Source organism: Xenopus laevis, chromosome 5L (genome assembly GCF_017654675.1).
Source record: "Xenopus laevis strain J_2021 chromosome 5L, Xenopus_laevis_v10.1, whole genome shotgun sequence".
Taxonomy (NCBI): Eukaryota; Metazoa; Chordata; class Amphibia; order Anura; family Pipidae; genus Xenopus; species Xenopus laevis.
This window is the reverse complement of record NC_054379.1, coordinates 149,506,122-149,521,235: the sequence shown is the minus strand read 5'-3', so window position 1 is coordinate 149,521,235 and position 15,114 is coordinate 149,506,122. Positions and strand designations below refer to the sequence as shown.

The 15,114-nt window shown below is 38.9% G+C and overlaps 1 protein-coding gene across 1 annotated transcript in view; it reads right to left on the bottom strand.

The window, feature by feature from the left end:
• The window catches only part of atp6v1c2.L (ATPase, H+ transporting, lysosomal 42kDa, V1 subunit C2 L homeolog), a 28,514-nt gene extending 15,445 nt beyond the window's left edge, over positions 1 to 13,069 (bottom strand). Inside the window, exons 1-4 of the mRNA XM_018264010.2 lie at positions 12,841 to 13,069; positions 11,964 to 12,127; positions 9,420 to 9,487; positions 2,651 to 2,736 (exon numbers count right to left, since the gene is read on the bottom strand). Of these exons, the coding sequence (XP_018119499.1) occupies positions 2,651 to 2,736; positions 9,420 to 9,487; positions 11,964 to 12,092 (283 nt within the window). The 5' untranslated portion in view covers positions 12,093 to 12,127; positions 12,841 to 13,069. The remainder of the gene's footprint in view (positions 1 to 2,650; positions 2,737 to 9,419; positions 9,488 to 11,963; positions 12,128 to 12,840) is intronic.
• Between the last annotated feature and the right edge of the window lie 2,045 nt (positions 13,070 to 15,114).

Here is a 15,114-nt window from a genome sequence, read left to right as displayed (position 1 = left end):
TGGCTGCCCCTGTGGGGGGCATGGAGTAGTAGCAGTGGGTGCGGGTCAGCCTGAAAGTCTGTTAGGGTGAGATTTGGGCACAATGCTTATTTGCTTTTCGGGAACACCGGAAAGATCAGCATGAAGGTTACTTAGATAAGATTTGGGGTGAAACTTTTGCTGTCGTGCTATTTATGGAACTATAACTGAATGACTGATACATGGCCAGATCCACTTGTTTGGTGACATTACCAAACAAGCATATCTTGGCCCAATTTGGTCAACCATTTGCTGGTCCAGATAGGGCTAAGACCCATTGAACAAAAACTGCATCAACATGTCAATGTGCTCCTCATGCGGTGGAATTTAACCTGCCCAGTTATGTGTGTGTCAGCCATATATTATTCAGGCAAGCTTTCTGGTGCGCCCCATCCAACTTTTACTCCTATATCAGTATTAGGGTTGCCACCTGGCTATAAAAATATAGGAAGGCCGGTATTTTTTTCCAGAAAAGGTGGCAACCCTTATCAGTATCCTTGTTAGAGCTATGGATCACTCACACTCAGTCAAGCTGTTAATGTGGTCCCTTTTTTGATCTTATTACAGACTAATCAACAGTGTGTTCAGATGAGCTTCATCTAGCTCAGTGATCCCCAACCAGTAGCTCGTGAGCAGCATGTTGCTCTTCAACCCCTTGGATGTTGCTCCCAGTGGCCTCAAAGCAGGTGCTTATTTTTGAATTCCAGGCTTGGAGGCAAGTTTTGGAAGTATAAAAACCAGTTGTACTGCCAAACAAAGCCTAAATGTAGGTTGACAATCCACATAGGGACTACCAAATAGCCAATCACAGCCCTTATTTGGCACCCCAAGAACATTTTTCATGCTTGTGTTGCTCCCCAACTCCTTTTACTTCTGAATGTTGCTCACGGGTTCAAAAGGTTGGGGATCCCTTATTCTAGCTTAACAATTGCGTTCCCAAATCATGAAAATACTTGCTTGTTTGGTGATTGGTTGACATTGGATGGATTTTCCACCATCGCATATCAGTATCTAAATGAGCCCTATCAGATAACCCTCTAATTTCTAGTTACTTCACTAGGTCTGCTACAGTATATTCCTGGGTCCAAGTCACGGGCTCTGCACCTGTTATTACACCCTTGATTAAAACAGTAGTGTCCAATAAAAAAAAACCCAAAGAAAATTACATTACAGTAGTATCTGAAATAACTTCCAAAAATCCAGCTTGTGGCAGTTCTCTATAGGAAAGGAGTATACATAAGAGAAATCCAGTTTTAACATCACTGCAAAAAACAGGTTTGTTGGTTATGGTTATAAATTCTATTGCCAACAAAGCAGCTATTTCTGTTACTGCCGAGGTGCAAATACTCCAAAAAATGTAACAGTTTTGGCACATGCAGAGGAGTAATGAGATAAAGGCGGCATTCATAAGACAGAACAGCGTTGTTATCTAAGTCATATGGATATGGTGACCAAGCTACGAGGCTGTTACTTCAGAAATCCATCGTAACCTGATCACTGTACCCCTACAACTAGATTGACAGGTCTCGAAAGGAAGGAACACGTAAAATTCATGCTGAAAATGTTCTCTTTTTAAAAATGCACCGCAAACACATTGTTACATACTGTGCATGTTTTTAGCGTTCTTCTTCTTCCCTGAAAGAACATCATGTTTGAAGCTCATGGTTACATGGGGACCAAGAAGCAGATTGGCACAGGTACAAATAAGTTGTATTTTTCAGAACATAAAACACATATATCAAATATATAAAATATAAACGAGGAGGCAAAAAGAAGTGTCTTATCATTGATGTATCATTAAAGGTGAATACAGAATACTTGGGACCTGGGGTTTTCCGGATAATGGATCTTTCCATAATTTAGATCTTCATGCCACAAGTCTACTAGAAAATCATGTTAACATTAAATAAACCCAATAGGTTGGTTTTGCTTCCAATAAGAATTCGTTATATCTTAGTTTGGATCATGTACAATATACTGTTTTATTACTACAGAGAGTAAGAAAATAATTTTTAAAAATTTGGATTAATTTATTATAATGGAGTCTATGGGAGACGGCCTTTCCGTAATTCGGAACTTTCTGGAGAATGGGTTTCCAGATAACGGATACCTGTATAGGTGTAGAATAAACTCTGTTCTGCAGGACCACTTAATACACAACAGCCATAAACAATATACTACAGGTATGGGATCTGTTATCCAAATCTAGTCAATCCAAATTTTTAAAAATGATTCCCCTTTTCTCTGTAATAATAAAACAGTAGCTTGTACTTGATCCCAACTAAGATATAATTAATCTTTATTGGAAGCAAAACCAGCCTATTGGGTTTATTTAATGTCTACATGATTTTCTAGTACACTTAAGGTATTAAGATCCAAATTACAGAAAGATCCATTACCCGGAAAACCCCAGGTCCTGAGCATTCTGGATAACAGGTACATTAATAAGGTCTTGTACAAAATAAGATTCATTACAGGCAGGCAACTGAGAATAGAGAATAGCAATATAGAAATCTGTACAGGACTGTGGCCTAGTTATTTAGTCTGTTTTTATATCATATTATTAGAGCTGAATAGCCAGTGTATTAGGGTCAGGGATAATGAAGGGTTAGGGGTTGAATTCGCAGCTCACCTCCATTCGCCAGCAAAGTTTCTTGGGCTTTGTCAGTTGAATCATCCATGACGTCTCCTATATATTGTGCAATCTTCTTAATCAAGCTGAAAAAAAAATGATTGTATATTGTACCGTAACTGTTACTGGCACTGGTCATGTGAGGTGAATTTTTTGATCACGGCGATTTTGTGGCCACACCCCCTGCTTAACATGTTCATTTTACAAAAATTTGGCAGGTTATGAAAGTTTGAACATATTTCTGTGGGTTTTTTCCAGTTATTACAGTTTCGCTAATGAAGGTGAATTGCCCTTTAAGCTGTGAGTCTAACTTCTCCTAAGAGACCTGTTATCTTATATTGTCACAATTACTTATTTGCTTATCTCAAAATTGTTACAAAAAGTATCTTATCTGCAGCTGTGGCTGTTCTGGGCTCTCTGCCAAACGCCAAATTAAGTTAGAAACATTGTATCTTTTTCTGGCTGTTCAGTGCAGAGAAAATCAGGACTTCCCAGTACAAACGAGGGACTGCAGGTTGAGCTGTCAAAAGAGGGACTGCCTTCTGAAAACGGGACAGTTGGGAGGTATGCTTCAAAGTTGTGCATAGGGGGTCACCATTTTGTCCGGAGATGGAGAATCATGGAGAAAAAAAACAATAGAAAATTAGGCTAAAAATGCTATATTGTGTATTTTGGCCTTTTCTAACAGCGCTTGGACATCTTCAAGTTGCCTCTATTAGCTTATTATACTTTTTTCTACTGATTCACAGGTCATACTCTGGGGTGCTGTAACTTACCGGAGCTTAGGGACTAACATAGGGATATAACATTCATGATACACGACCAATTAATTGTGATTAATTCAGATTACATGGAAGCATAGAAACCACAAGAAACAATTAATAAGCAGCCCTGTAATATCATCTTGAGCACGTGCAGTGTCACTGACACTCAAGAGATGGCCTACAGGGGAATCAAAGCTGAGGGCTTCTAGGTTTTAAAGGAACAGTAACACCAATAAATGAGGGTTTTAACTATATATATCATGTAGTGTTACCCTGCACTGGTAAAACTGATGTGTTTGCTTCAGAAACACTACTATAGTTCATATAAACAAGCTGCTGTTTAGCAATGGCAGAAATTGAAAAAAGGCTAAATGGCACAGGTAACAGATAACACCATTATGTTCTGCAGATCTTATCTTCTATCTGCTGTGCAACCTGAGCCTTTTCTGCCCCCATTGCTTCACAGCAGCTTATTTATATAACAATAGTAGTGTTTTGGAAGCAAACACAGTCGTTTTACTAGTGTAGAGCAACACTGCATTATTTTTTTATTACTTTAAAACAATTAAATTTTTTGATGTTACTGTTCCTTTAAAAACTATATTTCCCAGCATCTGCAACCAGCAGACAGCTAACAGCTTGGTCTTCATATTACAGTGTAAAACCTAGTAAAGCCCATGCCAGATATTCTACAAATGCTTAAAGGACCAGTAACATGAACATTTTTTTAAGAAATTCTTAGTATACTCCAAAAAAAACCCCACAAAGACTAATTAAAATTTAAAATCACACAGCCTTTATTAAGAAATAACTTACCGAAACTTTGCTTGCACTCCTCGTTAGAAAAGGCAATAGAAAACATGGCATCCATGGCATAGGTTTATGGGAGAATCGGATAAGTCCTGTAATGTGATCTCAAATAGGGTATAAGGAGGTGAAAAGTATCTTTTCCCCTACCCCTTTTTTTTCTGTACCCTTTTTTTTGTTATTTTCTTTCTTGGTTATTGTTTTTGTATTTTGTATTTACTATGTTTTTTGTTTGGAAAAACTAATTAAATAAAGAAATTTAAAAAAGAAAAGGCAATCCGGCGATCCATCGTGTGGTGCTCAATTTCTCCTCCCTGCCTTTCTTATAGGAGATAGCCAGGGAGGAGAAATCGAGCGCCGCATGATGGATCGTCGCCCGGTCGCCTTTTGCAAGTGGAGTTTCAGTTAGTTATTTCTTAATAAACGCTGTGCAATTTTAAAGTTTAATTAGTCTTGTGGGTTTTTTTTCGTGGTATACTAATTAATTTTTTTTTTTTTTTTTTTTAAATTATGTTACTGATCCTTTAAGAAAAGATAGTATTCCTATGAGACATAAGTTAAACTAGAACAGATAAACCAACCCAGCAAGACAGACATGGAAAAAGACTCAGAGCTAAAGACGGATGGGACATGAATAAATGATCACACAATAAGGATACAGCTTGCTCTAAATACTTCTGCCCATCAGTGTTATTCTTAGCTGGCGCAGCAGTGATGGTTGCACCCTACCAAGTTACTGAGCCTCCGTGTGTCTGACAGTAATAGGCCATAGTGAGCAGCCTGTACTGTACACTGGCATTTCCCAGAGCTTTAGAAACCATAGCGTCTCTCCTTCCTCATCGTCAATTGCTTTATATTACCGATATGGGATCCGTTATCCGGAAACCCGATGCCCAGAAAGATCCGAATTACGGAAAGGCCGTCTCCCATAGGCTCCATTATAATATAATAATCTGAATTTTTTAAAATAATTTATTTTTTCTCTGTAATAATAAAACAGTGCCGTGTACTTGATCCCAACTAAGATATAATTATTAATCCTTACTGGAGGCAAAATCAGCCTATTGGATTTATTTAATGTTTATATGATTTTCTAGTAGACTTAAGGACAAAACATCCAAATTATGGAAAGATGAGTTATACGGAAAACCCCAGGTCCCAAGCATTCTGGATAACAGGTCCCATACATGTATATATTATTTTCCAGAGCTGCCTTTGTTAGGGGGAATCTAACCTGAACCCAGCCCTGGACTGGCAATCTGTGGATTCTGGCAAATGCATGAACCCCACACATATCGGGGTGTCACAGAGTAGCAGTTGTGGGTAGGAGGAGTGCAGGCAGGGCCAGATTTACATAGTGGGCGCTCTTAGGCCCACTGTCGTTCGTCACCCCTGACCCCTCCCTTTAAGTCACTCAAATTTTCATCATCGAGACCGGAGTAATGGGGATTGGTGCAATGTAAATATAAAAAACTATCGTATCTCCTGCGCATCCCCAGTTTTTCTGAACCAATGTGGATGTAGTTGGCCTGGCCTCGGTGGCCTCTCAACAAAATCCAGGCCTTATTGCAGGAGGATAGGTGGTTTAACAAGGCAACAGTAGGGCTAAGATTAACTTTTCTATGCCCATCTCATATTCCCTATTGTTAAAAGAACGTTAACAAAAAAAATGTAAGTGTTTTAAAGTAACGAAAACATACTGTACTGTTGCGCTGCACTGGTAAAACTGGTGTGTTTGCTTTATAAATACTACTATAGTTAATATAAACAAGCTTCTGTGTAGCCATGGGGGCAGCCATTCAAAGCTGAATAAGGAGAAAAGGCACAGGCCACACAGCAGATAACAGCTCTGTATACAAAAGGATTATACAGAATTTAAATCTGTAATCTATTGAGCATCCTGCGCTTGAATGGCTGCCCCATGACTACACAGCAGCTTGTTTATATAAACTATAGTAGTGTTTCTGAAGCAAACACACCAGTTTTACCAGTGCAGAGCAACAGTACATTACAATATATCTTAATTATTTTAAAAAACTTTCATTTTTTGTTGTTACTGTGTGTTCCTTTTAGCCCAACAATCAGGCATTGATAGCTCTCCACTTTTTATAAAGAACCCAATGTGATATAAAAAGTAGTATTAGTAATAATTAGGAGGGGACTTTTCTATCCACTGCTGACTTCCCGACTGCAGTGGCTTCTCTAGAACAATCTTTGTGGCACTGCCCAAAATCAGTAGTGCCTCCAGATATTTTCGGGATAGGCCCTTATGAAGAGGTGGCTACAGTGAGGCATTTTTTGAAAACCAAGTTCAGGCTGGAACATTCCAACCAAGGGGAATAGTGTTCTAATAAAGCTATTGTTCTGCCAAACTATCTAGTGGAACAGAAACTTGAACCATTTGCACTAAGCCCTGTGCTCAAATGAAGAACTGTTCTGGGGGCATCCTCTGCCTCTCTTCGTGCCACCTGTTCCCCTTGGCACTAATCGAGGTACTCGACAGGGATGAAGCCAGTTTCACAGATGCTTAATTAGCAATATGAACCAAATTCTGGGGTAAAACCAAAATTGCACACAATTGGGATTGGGGACGTAAAATTTAGGGCAGAGGTCGGGGAGATTAGTCACCCGGCAACAAATCTTCTCTTCTTTGGGGAGACTAATCACCCCAAACTGCCACCCCTGTGCCCCACTCGGAGCGCTTCATTTTCCGAAGTCGCCCAAAGTTTCCTTGTGAGGCAACATCAGGCGACTGCGGAAAATGAAGCGCTCCGAGTGCCATCCAGTCGGCAATTTATATTCTAGCCGGCAGGAGGCAGTTCGGGGTGATTAGTCGCCCCGATGAAGAGGAGATTTGTCGCCAGGCGACTAATCTCCCCGAATCTGAGCCTGTGCCCTGACCCTAAAGCGTACAATGTGGGGGTCTTTATCTTTGGCAAAATTATATAATGGCCTTGGGTGATTGCTTTATTGCTGGACTGTACTTTAGTCCAAAGACCTTATCTGGATCCCTCCTTTCCCACACACAGACCTTCAGTGAATATTTGCCTTATAAAATATTAAGTACTCTACTTTCGTTGCAACCATTTTGCACAGGGTAGGCAGAGTTCAGTTGCCTGTCTGTTCTGTTTCCTGACAATGTGATACCTTATCCATAGGTGACTGCTCATAAGAGAAGCCCATTAACCCTCACCTTGACTAACAGACCTGCAGGAAGCTGCGTGCATTCCAGACTTCTTCCAGACGTTTGGCGTGCCCTTTATATGTTATTCTAACCAGCTATGGACCCATGGGAACTTTTGCAATGTACATTCATTATTTATTTATTTTTTAATTCCAAGATATTAAAGGATACATGTACTGTTAATATGAATGAATTTTATTACAACAGCGCTGGATGATATTCTAAGCACTTTTGCAATGTACATTCATTATTTATTTATTTATTTATTTATTCCAAGATGTTAAAGGATATATGTACTGTTAATATGAATGGATTTTATTACAACAGCGCCACGTGCTGGTCATTTTCCAACCAGTCCGACCACCAAGTAGTCAAGGAAGTTGTCAGGAGAAAGAAAGAGGCTGCTCTGATGTTCTTCTGCTTAGGAAAGCTTTGAGAAAGGCTTATAATTATTTTCCTAAGCAGAAGAACATGAGCACAGCCTCTTTTTTTCTCCTGACAACTTCCTTGACTACTTGGTGGTCAGACTGGTCAGAAAATGACCAGCAGGTGGCGCTGTTGTAACAAAATTCATTTATATTAACAGTACATGTATCCTTTAATATCTTGTAATTAAAAAATATATAATGAATGTACATTGCAAAAGTGCTTAGAATTTCATCCTCATCAATTATAAATAATATATAAATCCACTATTTTGGATTGGCCGAACCCCTGAATCCTTCGCAAAAGATTCGGCCAAATACCAAACCAAATCCTAATTTGCATATGCAATTTAGGGGTTGAAAGGGGAAAACATTTTTTACTTCCTTTTTTTTGTGACAAAAAGTCACTTGATTCCCCCCCCACCACTAATTTACATATGCAGAAGGCGAATCCTGACCGAATCCTGGATTCGGTGCATCCCTAATTAATATATATATATTATCAATCAATTATATTCACTTATTTTAAAGGTCTACTTAGCCTTTAAAAGCAGACGTTACACACAGGACTTGCCAAAGGATGAATAGATATTCAAGTGGTCATTTTTGGGGCTCTAAGGGGTAAAATGGTCCAGCTCTTGTTTCCTAGCGCTATCTTTGTTGTTAAATCTTTGTTAAATAAATATGAAGTTATCCTAAAACACATTATACTGTTTTTCAGCAAAGCCGCCATCAGACGACTGGAAGCCACGTCATTGTATCATGCATTAAGCATAATGGTCCGCGTTTACGAAAGCTGCAGCTAGAACGCAGTGACATCATTTGTTTGCAAAGGTTGAGTTACAACCATTAGCGCTGGTTATATAGTTCATTAACCTTGGAGAACCGTTTGTAAATGAAAACCTTTAAAGGCATACTGACCCCGAACAATTTCTCTTTACTTAATTCTGTTTTTAATCTTTTCCACTCTTCTGCCTAAATTGACAAAGTCCTATCCAGGCTGCTGAGTCAAGCAACTGCCCACAGACATGTTATTGCATTGAGACCTAGATATCACATAGATACACATTACTGTAAAGATAACAATAATGACAATAACCCAAGTGGTCACTGAACTACAACTACAAGCAAGTTCAGCAAACAACGGAAAGGCAATATATTAAAGTATGTCCCATTATGTTTATAAAACACAGAGATATTCAAACAAAATACAGATGCTCTATATATATTACCCATAATACAAATGCCATATGATTCTGTACTGACTTTGTGCTTTAGTAGTGAGTAAAGACCAACAGTACATTACATTCCTGTACCGGTTAGGTGAAAATACTGTCAACACAATGAGTTTTTCATTGCACAAGGAATATGCACAGCCTTGGCTCATTTGCACAAGGAATATGCACAGCCTTGGCTCATTTGTAGTTACTTTACACAGCAGTAAAGTGAGTTGGGGCCAAACCTGTCCACTTCTGTTTAGTACCAGATCCAGAGAGGGGCGAGCCTATGTTTGGCTTAAACAAGATCAGTGTATATTTCAAAACAGAAGCAGCTCCTGGATTGTGTGTAGTAAATAAGAGTTGTTTTACCTTTCAGCAAACGTATCGAGTTTCCCCAATTCATCTGAGAGTCCAACAAGGGCATCCAAAGTCCCCACCTGAAAGTATATATCATTATTTATATAGAGCCCAGAATGCCTTGTAGAACTTATATTGCATTTAAATAAGGACAAGGTAAAACAATGAGACGGGATAGTACAGGTCACACAGGAAAATTAGTAGCTGCTACTTGTGGCTGGCCTGAAATTGAATTATTTTCTGTAGGGGCATAATAATCTTAGGGGCAATGCCTGTTCGATTTGTAGGGGTGGAAACCTGGTTTCATTTTCACAATAACCTTTGTTTTCTCTGTATCTGAATATGTTCTATTAAGCTGCTGATCTTTCTGACATGCTGGTGTCCAAGATATGAAGAATTCTAATTAAACACAGAGATACTGGCATACTACTTAGGATAGGATGGCCTAGAATGCAAAGATTTTCACAAAGATTTGTCAGAGCCTGTGCTTACCTTTCAGGGGCCCCTCAGTATCTTGAGGGTCCACCTAGAATTACTGATAACAAGAAGATCTGTTGGGTGTGGGTACCAGCCTTCTGGTCCCCAGAAATGTACTCCTACTTACACTCTCCCCCGACTCCCTACCCCCATAATCAGGCCCGGACTGGCAATCTGTGGGTTCTGGCAAATGCCAGAGGGGCTGCTATAAGGTGCCATAAAAAGTCAGTATTTAGTGGGCTGCTGGGGGCTGGTTGGGCCTCTGTGTACCTGAAATGCCAGGGCCTATTTTAATTCTCAGTCCGGGCCTGCCCATAATTCCCCTAAGGAACTGTGAAATGTTATTCTGTATTTAAAGGAATGGTTCTGGACCTTTAAGATAACTTTTAGTATCTTATAGAATGGCCAGTCCTAAGCAACTTTTCAATTGGTCTCCATTATTTAATTTGTATAGTTTTTGAAAAAGTTGCCTTTTTCTTCTAACTCATTCCAGCTTTCAAATGGGGGTCTCTGACCCCATCTAAAAAAAAAAAATGCTCTGTAAGGCTACAAATGTAGACCCTCTCGTATTCATATTCCAGTCTCTTATTCAAATCAATGCATGGCGCTAGGGTAATTTGGAACCTAGCAACCAGACTGCTGAAGTTGCAAACTGGAGAGCAGCTGAATAAAAAACTAAATAACTCAAAAATTACAAATAATAAAAAATAAAAACCAATTGCAAATTGTCTCAGAATATCACTCTCTACATCATACTAAAAGTTAATTTAAAGGTGGACAACCCCTTTAAGATATTTACTTATTGCTTGAGTGCACTGTCCCTGACTTCCTTATAATGTAAAACTCAATAAATAATAATATTTCAATAGAAAGTTTCTTGCTTAGTGCAGGCATGGGACCTGTTATCCAGAAGGCTCTGGACCTGGTAGTTTCCGGATAAGGGATCTTTCCATAATTTGGACCTTAGGTCTACTAGAAAATCATGTAAACCCAATAGTCTGGTTTTGTCTCCAATAAGGATTAATTATATCTTAGTTGGGATCAAGTACAAGGGACTGTTTTATTATAACAGAGAAAAAGGAAATCATTTTAAAAAAATGTATTATTTGATTATAAAGGAGTCTAAGGGAGAAGGCCTTTCCATAATTCAGAGCTTTCTGTATAATGGGTTTCCGGATAACGCATCCTATACCTGTACAATGAATGTACAAGTAATGTATTATATGTAAAAATCAAAATATAAAATACTCTGGTTCCTTAATTGTCTATTTCAAGAAGGAACTATACTGTAGCCCTCAACCAAAAACATATTATGTGCCTCTGGGTTATTCCCTGCTTTGCTCAGAACAAGCTGGTTCCAACCACTTGTGATGTCTCTACCAAATGCCCTAGAGGAGTGAAGGTCAGACCTCCCACATATCTTCCAGAAAGTCCTGTTTCATAATCGCAAATGAATGGCTGACTGGACCAAGTTACTAGAACATTGGTGTCCAATTAGATGGTAACCTGCAAGTAGATCTTGATCTAGTGACCAGATGATCACAACAGCAGAGCATTCCCCACAATGCCCGGTTTCATTAGACTACTGTCCTAGATGTTTCCAATGTTCCAATTTCTAAAAGGGGATTTCAATCATAAGCTATATATAATTGTATATATGACCCTGAATTTTGTCAATGTCATAGCAATGGTAGCTTCCCTGAAAGTAGATTCAACATCAGTACAATCTGGACTTTCTTGCTAAAGAAGTTCTGTACCTACCAGCCAATGTCTTGCTATGAAATCAACACTAAGAAAGACATTGTCTATATGCCAGTAACCTCTATTTATAACACATAGGGCAGTCATATGTGTCGTCCACTATGTGTTGTTAATCTACATCTCCAGAAATGTATATATAGCTGTCAACTCTCAAGGAAAATTTGATATTTTACAGCATCTGGGATATGGCATGAGGATTAAGACAAGTAAAGCCCAGTAGGAGCGATTTTGGAAAGCAAAGAGGGTTTGACCTTCACTCCCTATACAAAACAATAAACATATTAAGTGTTGAAAGAGATGCTCAGCTTTGTCACTCACCTTCAGTTCTGGTATGACAAATTTAGCATTGCTGGACAAGTTTGCCTTGGAAGTCACTGTGTTCATTCTATCCAGCGCTGCCAGGTTAGTTTTATCCCCAGGCACCGAAATTAACCACAATTCAGACATTTTCGCTCAAAATATGTACTTGATTTCCTGATTTACTAGAGGAAAGATAGATAGATCAGACATTGTTATATTATTGTTGCTAACAGATCTTCGGTTTCAGTGGAAAAACCCTAAAGGGATGTCACATGACCAGGGGCAGCTGGGAAATTGACAAAATGTCAAGCCCCATGTCAGATTTCAAAATTGAATATAAAAAAATCTGTTTGCTCTTTTGAGAAATGGATTTCAGTGCAGAATTCTGCTGGAGTAGCACTATTAACTGATGCGCTTTGAAAAACATGTTTTCCGATGACATGATCCCTTTAAGATCCTCAACTCTGCAGAAAGTGATTACCCCGACCATGTCAAAATTTTATTTTTTTCCATCAAACCCAAGGTCTATTTGCTTGGCTGGAAATAATCTTACCCCACTTCCCATTTTTATCAGATTTATAGATTAAGGTAGGCTAAAATGTTACAATTATATCTACAATGCAGTTTATCACCTGATGAGAAAATCCAACCCTTCAGCCAGTATATTGGGATCTGATTTTATTGCCAACATTTGTCTCTACCTCTGTTGCCAAACTACACTTCCCAGTATCCTAAGACAATCAGTTTAACATATTAGACGTCAAAGTGATCTAGGGAACAGGCACCATTACTTTTAGAATCCTGCTACCTCTAGCATAAATGCAGTTTTATTTAAATGTAGTTGATCTGCAGAAATTTTAAGAGAAACATGCTGCCCATGTATAGAGTCTCTTACCTTATGGTGTAGAAATGTTATTTTCATAGCCAGCCCCCTGTGAGTAAAATCAAAACTTGACTCCACCTGAGGAGCTGGAAGAGAGAAGGAAGACTCTGCTTTGCCTGAAGTTTTTGATATGCACCAGCCTTTTCTTTTCTTGTTCCTTTCCCTGGGTCTGTGTCTTTCTCTGTTCCACTGCTCCCGATCCTCAGCTAGTGACAGCTCTCACCTGTGTGTCCTGCACTTCCCCAGCAGCTCAGGTTTTATCTGGGCCCGGTAGGTGGCCCTGCTGTGACGTTTGTTTTTATTTAGGGCTGTTCCCATTCAGTCCCCCTCCACCTCCCGTAAGGTGGCGGGACATCATTTAGTCCCCGAGCAGCCCCACAAAACAACAAACATTGTTTGTTGCAGAAATATTACCTAACAGCAAACATGACACTGAGATCATCTCTTCTTACAGTCGCCATCCAGTGAAATGTTATATCTGTCATGGAATTATTTCTCAGGTGTCGATTAAAATATCTCTCATTCCTCACATTTATGTTTCACCGTATACATTTGCATGATTGTTGCTTTCCATTGCACACCTGGTAACTTCTATAAGACAATTTAGCTACAGACAAAAATGTACTTTTCTACAGTAAAAAAATTGCAGTTTGCAGGTGGGCCAGAAAGTGCAAGTTACACTTTTATACAGTAATAATCCCTTCTATGAAAAAAGTCATTTTGAGACATCTGTTAAATTTTTTGAAAGAGGAATCTTTTTTTTTTTAATAAAGTGCAAGTTACACTTTTATACAGTAATAACCCTTTCTATGAAAAAAAGTTATTTTGAGGCATAAAAAAATTGCAGTTTGCAGGTGGGCCAGAAAGTGCAAGTTACACTTTTATACAGTAATAATCCCTTCTATGAAAAAAGTCATTTTGAGGCATCTGTTAAATTTTTTGAAAGAGGAATTTTTTTATTTATTTTTTTTTAAATAAAGTGCAAGTTACACTTTTATACAGTAATAACCCCTTCTATGAAAAAAAAATATTTTATATCTTTTTTTTAATAATACTACAAATTATGTTTTCTTAGCCTCGCTACAATTTCTTACGTTTGTAACTCAACCATAAAAAGAACAGTGTTCAAGCTGAAATCCACCCCATGTATGCAGTGAGACAGCGCCCATACATAAATGTTGGGGGCAGTATTTGACATTAGTTAAAAGGGTAAATATGCCCCCCTTTTTGACATGAGCAAATTCAGTTGGTATTATGTAGAAAAGGTGCATAGACACTATCTTGTTTACATGCAGTCCCTCTGCTTTCTGCGCATCTCTAGAAAGCAGAGACACACGGTCAGATTAGGGGAGATTAGTCGCCCAGCGACAAATCTCCTCTTCTTCGGGACGACTAATCTCCCCGAACTGCCTTTTCGCCAGCTAGAATGTAAATCGCCAGCAGAATGGCACTCGGAGCCCTTCGTTTTCCAAGTCGTCCGAAGTTTTCTCGTGAGGCAACTTCGGAAAACGAATCGCTCCAAGTGCCATCCCGCCGGCGATTTACATTCTAGCTGGTGGGAAGGCAGTTTGGGGAGATTAGTCGCCCCGAAGAAGAGGAGATTTGTCACCGGGCGACTAATCTCCCCGAATCTGACAGTGTGTCGCTGCCCTCAGAGGGGTTGTGAAATGGTTATAAGGAGCTGGGAATAGGCTATCATCAAGTGTGCGTGTAAAAAAATATATATTTTTTGCAGTTCAGATACTGTTTATGCAATTTTTCTACTTAAGCCCACCTGAATGAGCTCATGGAAATAAAAGGGGGTATTATTTCCCTTTAAGATCCTGGTGAAAACTTTAAATCTTAGGAGCAGTTCTGTAATACCAAAAGTATATTTTCTTAAAATAAAACAGATTTGTTGTCAGTATGCCCCCTTATTTACATGAATTCACTGAGCAGTGTTGGTGCTCAAGAAATAATAAACACCATCTGTTTTTGTGATCAAAACAACAAACAAAGGTATGCTGGGAACAAATTATATTCATTAAACTCGTGTTGGCCAAAGGGTTAACTGCCCCCTCAATATTTTTTAAATGAGAAATAATATTCTAGGTGAATTTACCACAAATGGACTCTTCATATCTGCAGCTTTACTTGGATGTAGACAGAACAAAGAGCAAGGATAGACATTTTGTGTCATTAAATAGGGATTTTCGATTACTCTTCTTGCTGTTAGTAGACCTTTCTGCTGTTACTGTATATTCAGTATGGTAATGCAGGGGTGGCATTGCTATCTTGCAGTGCTGA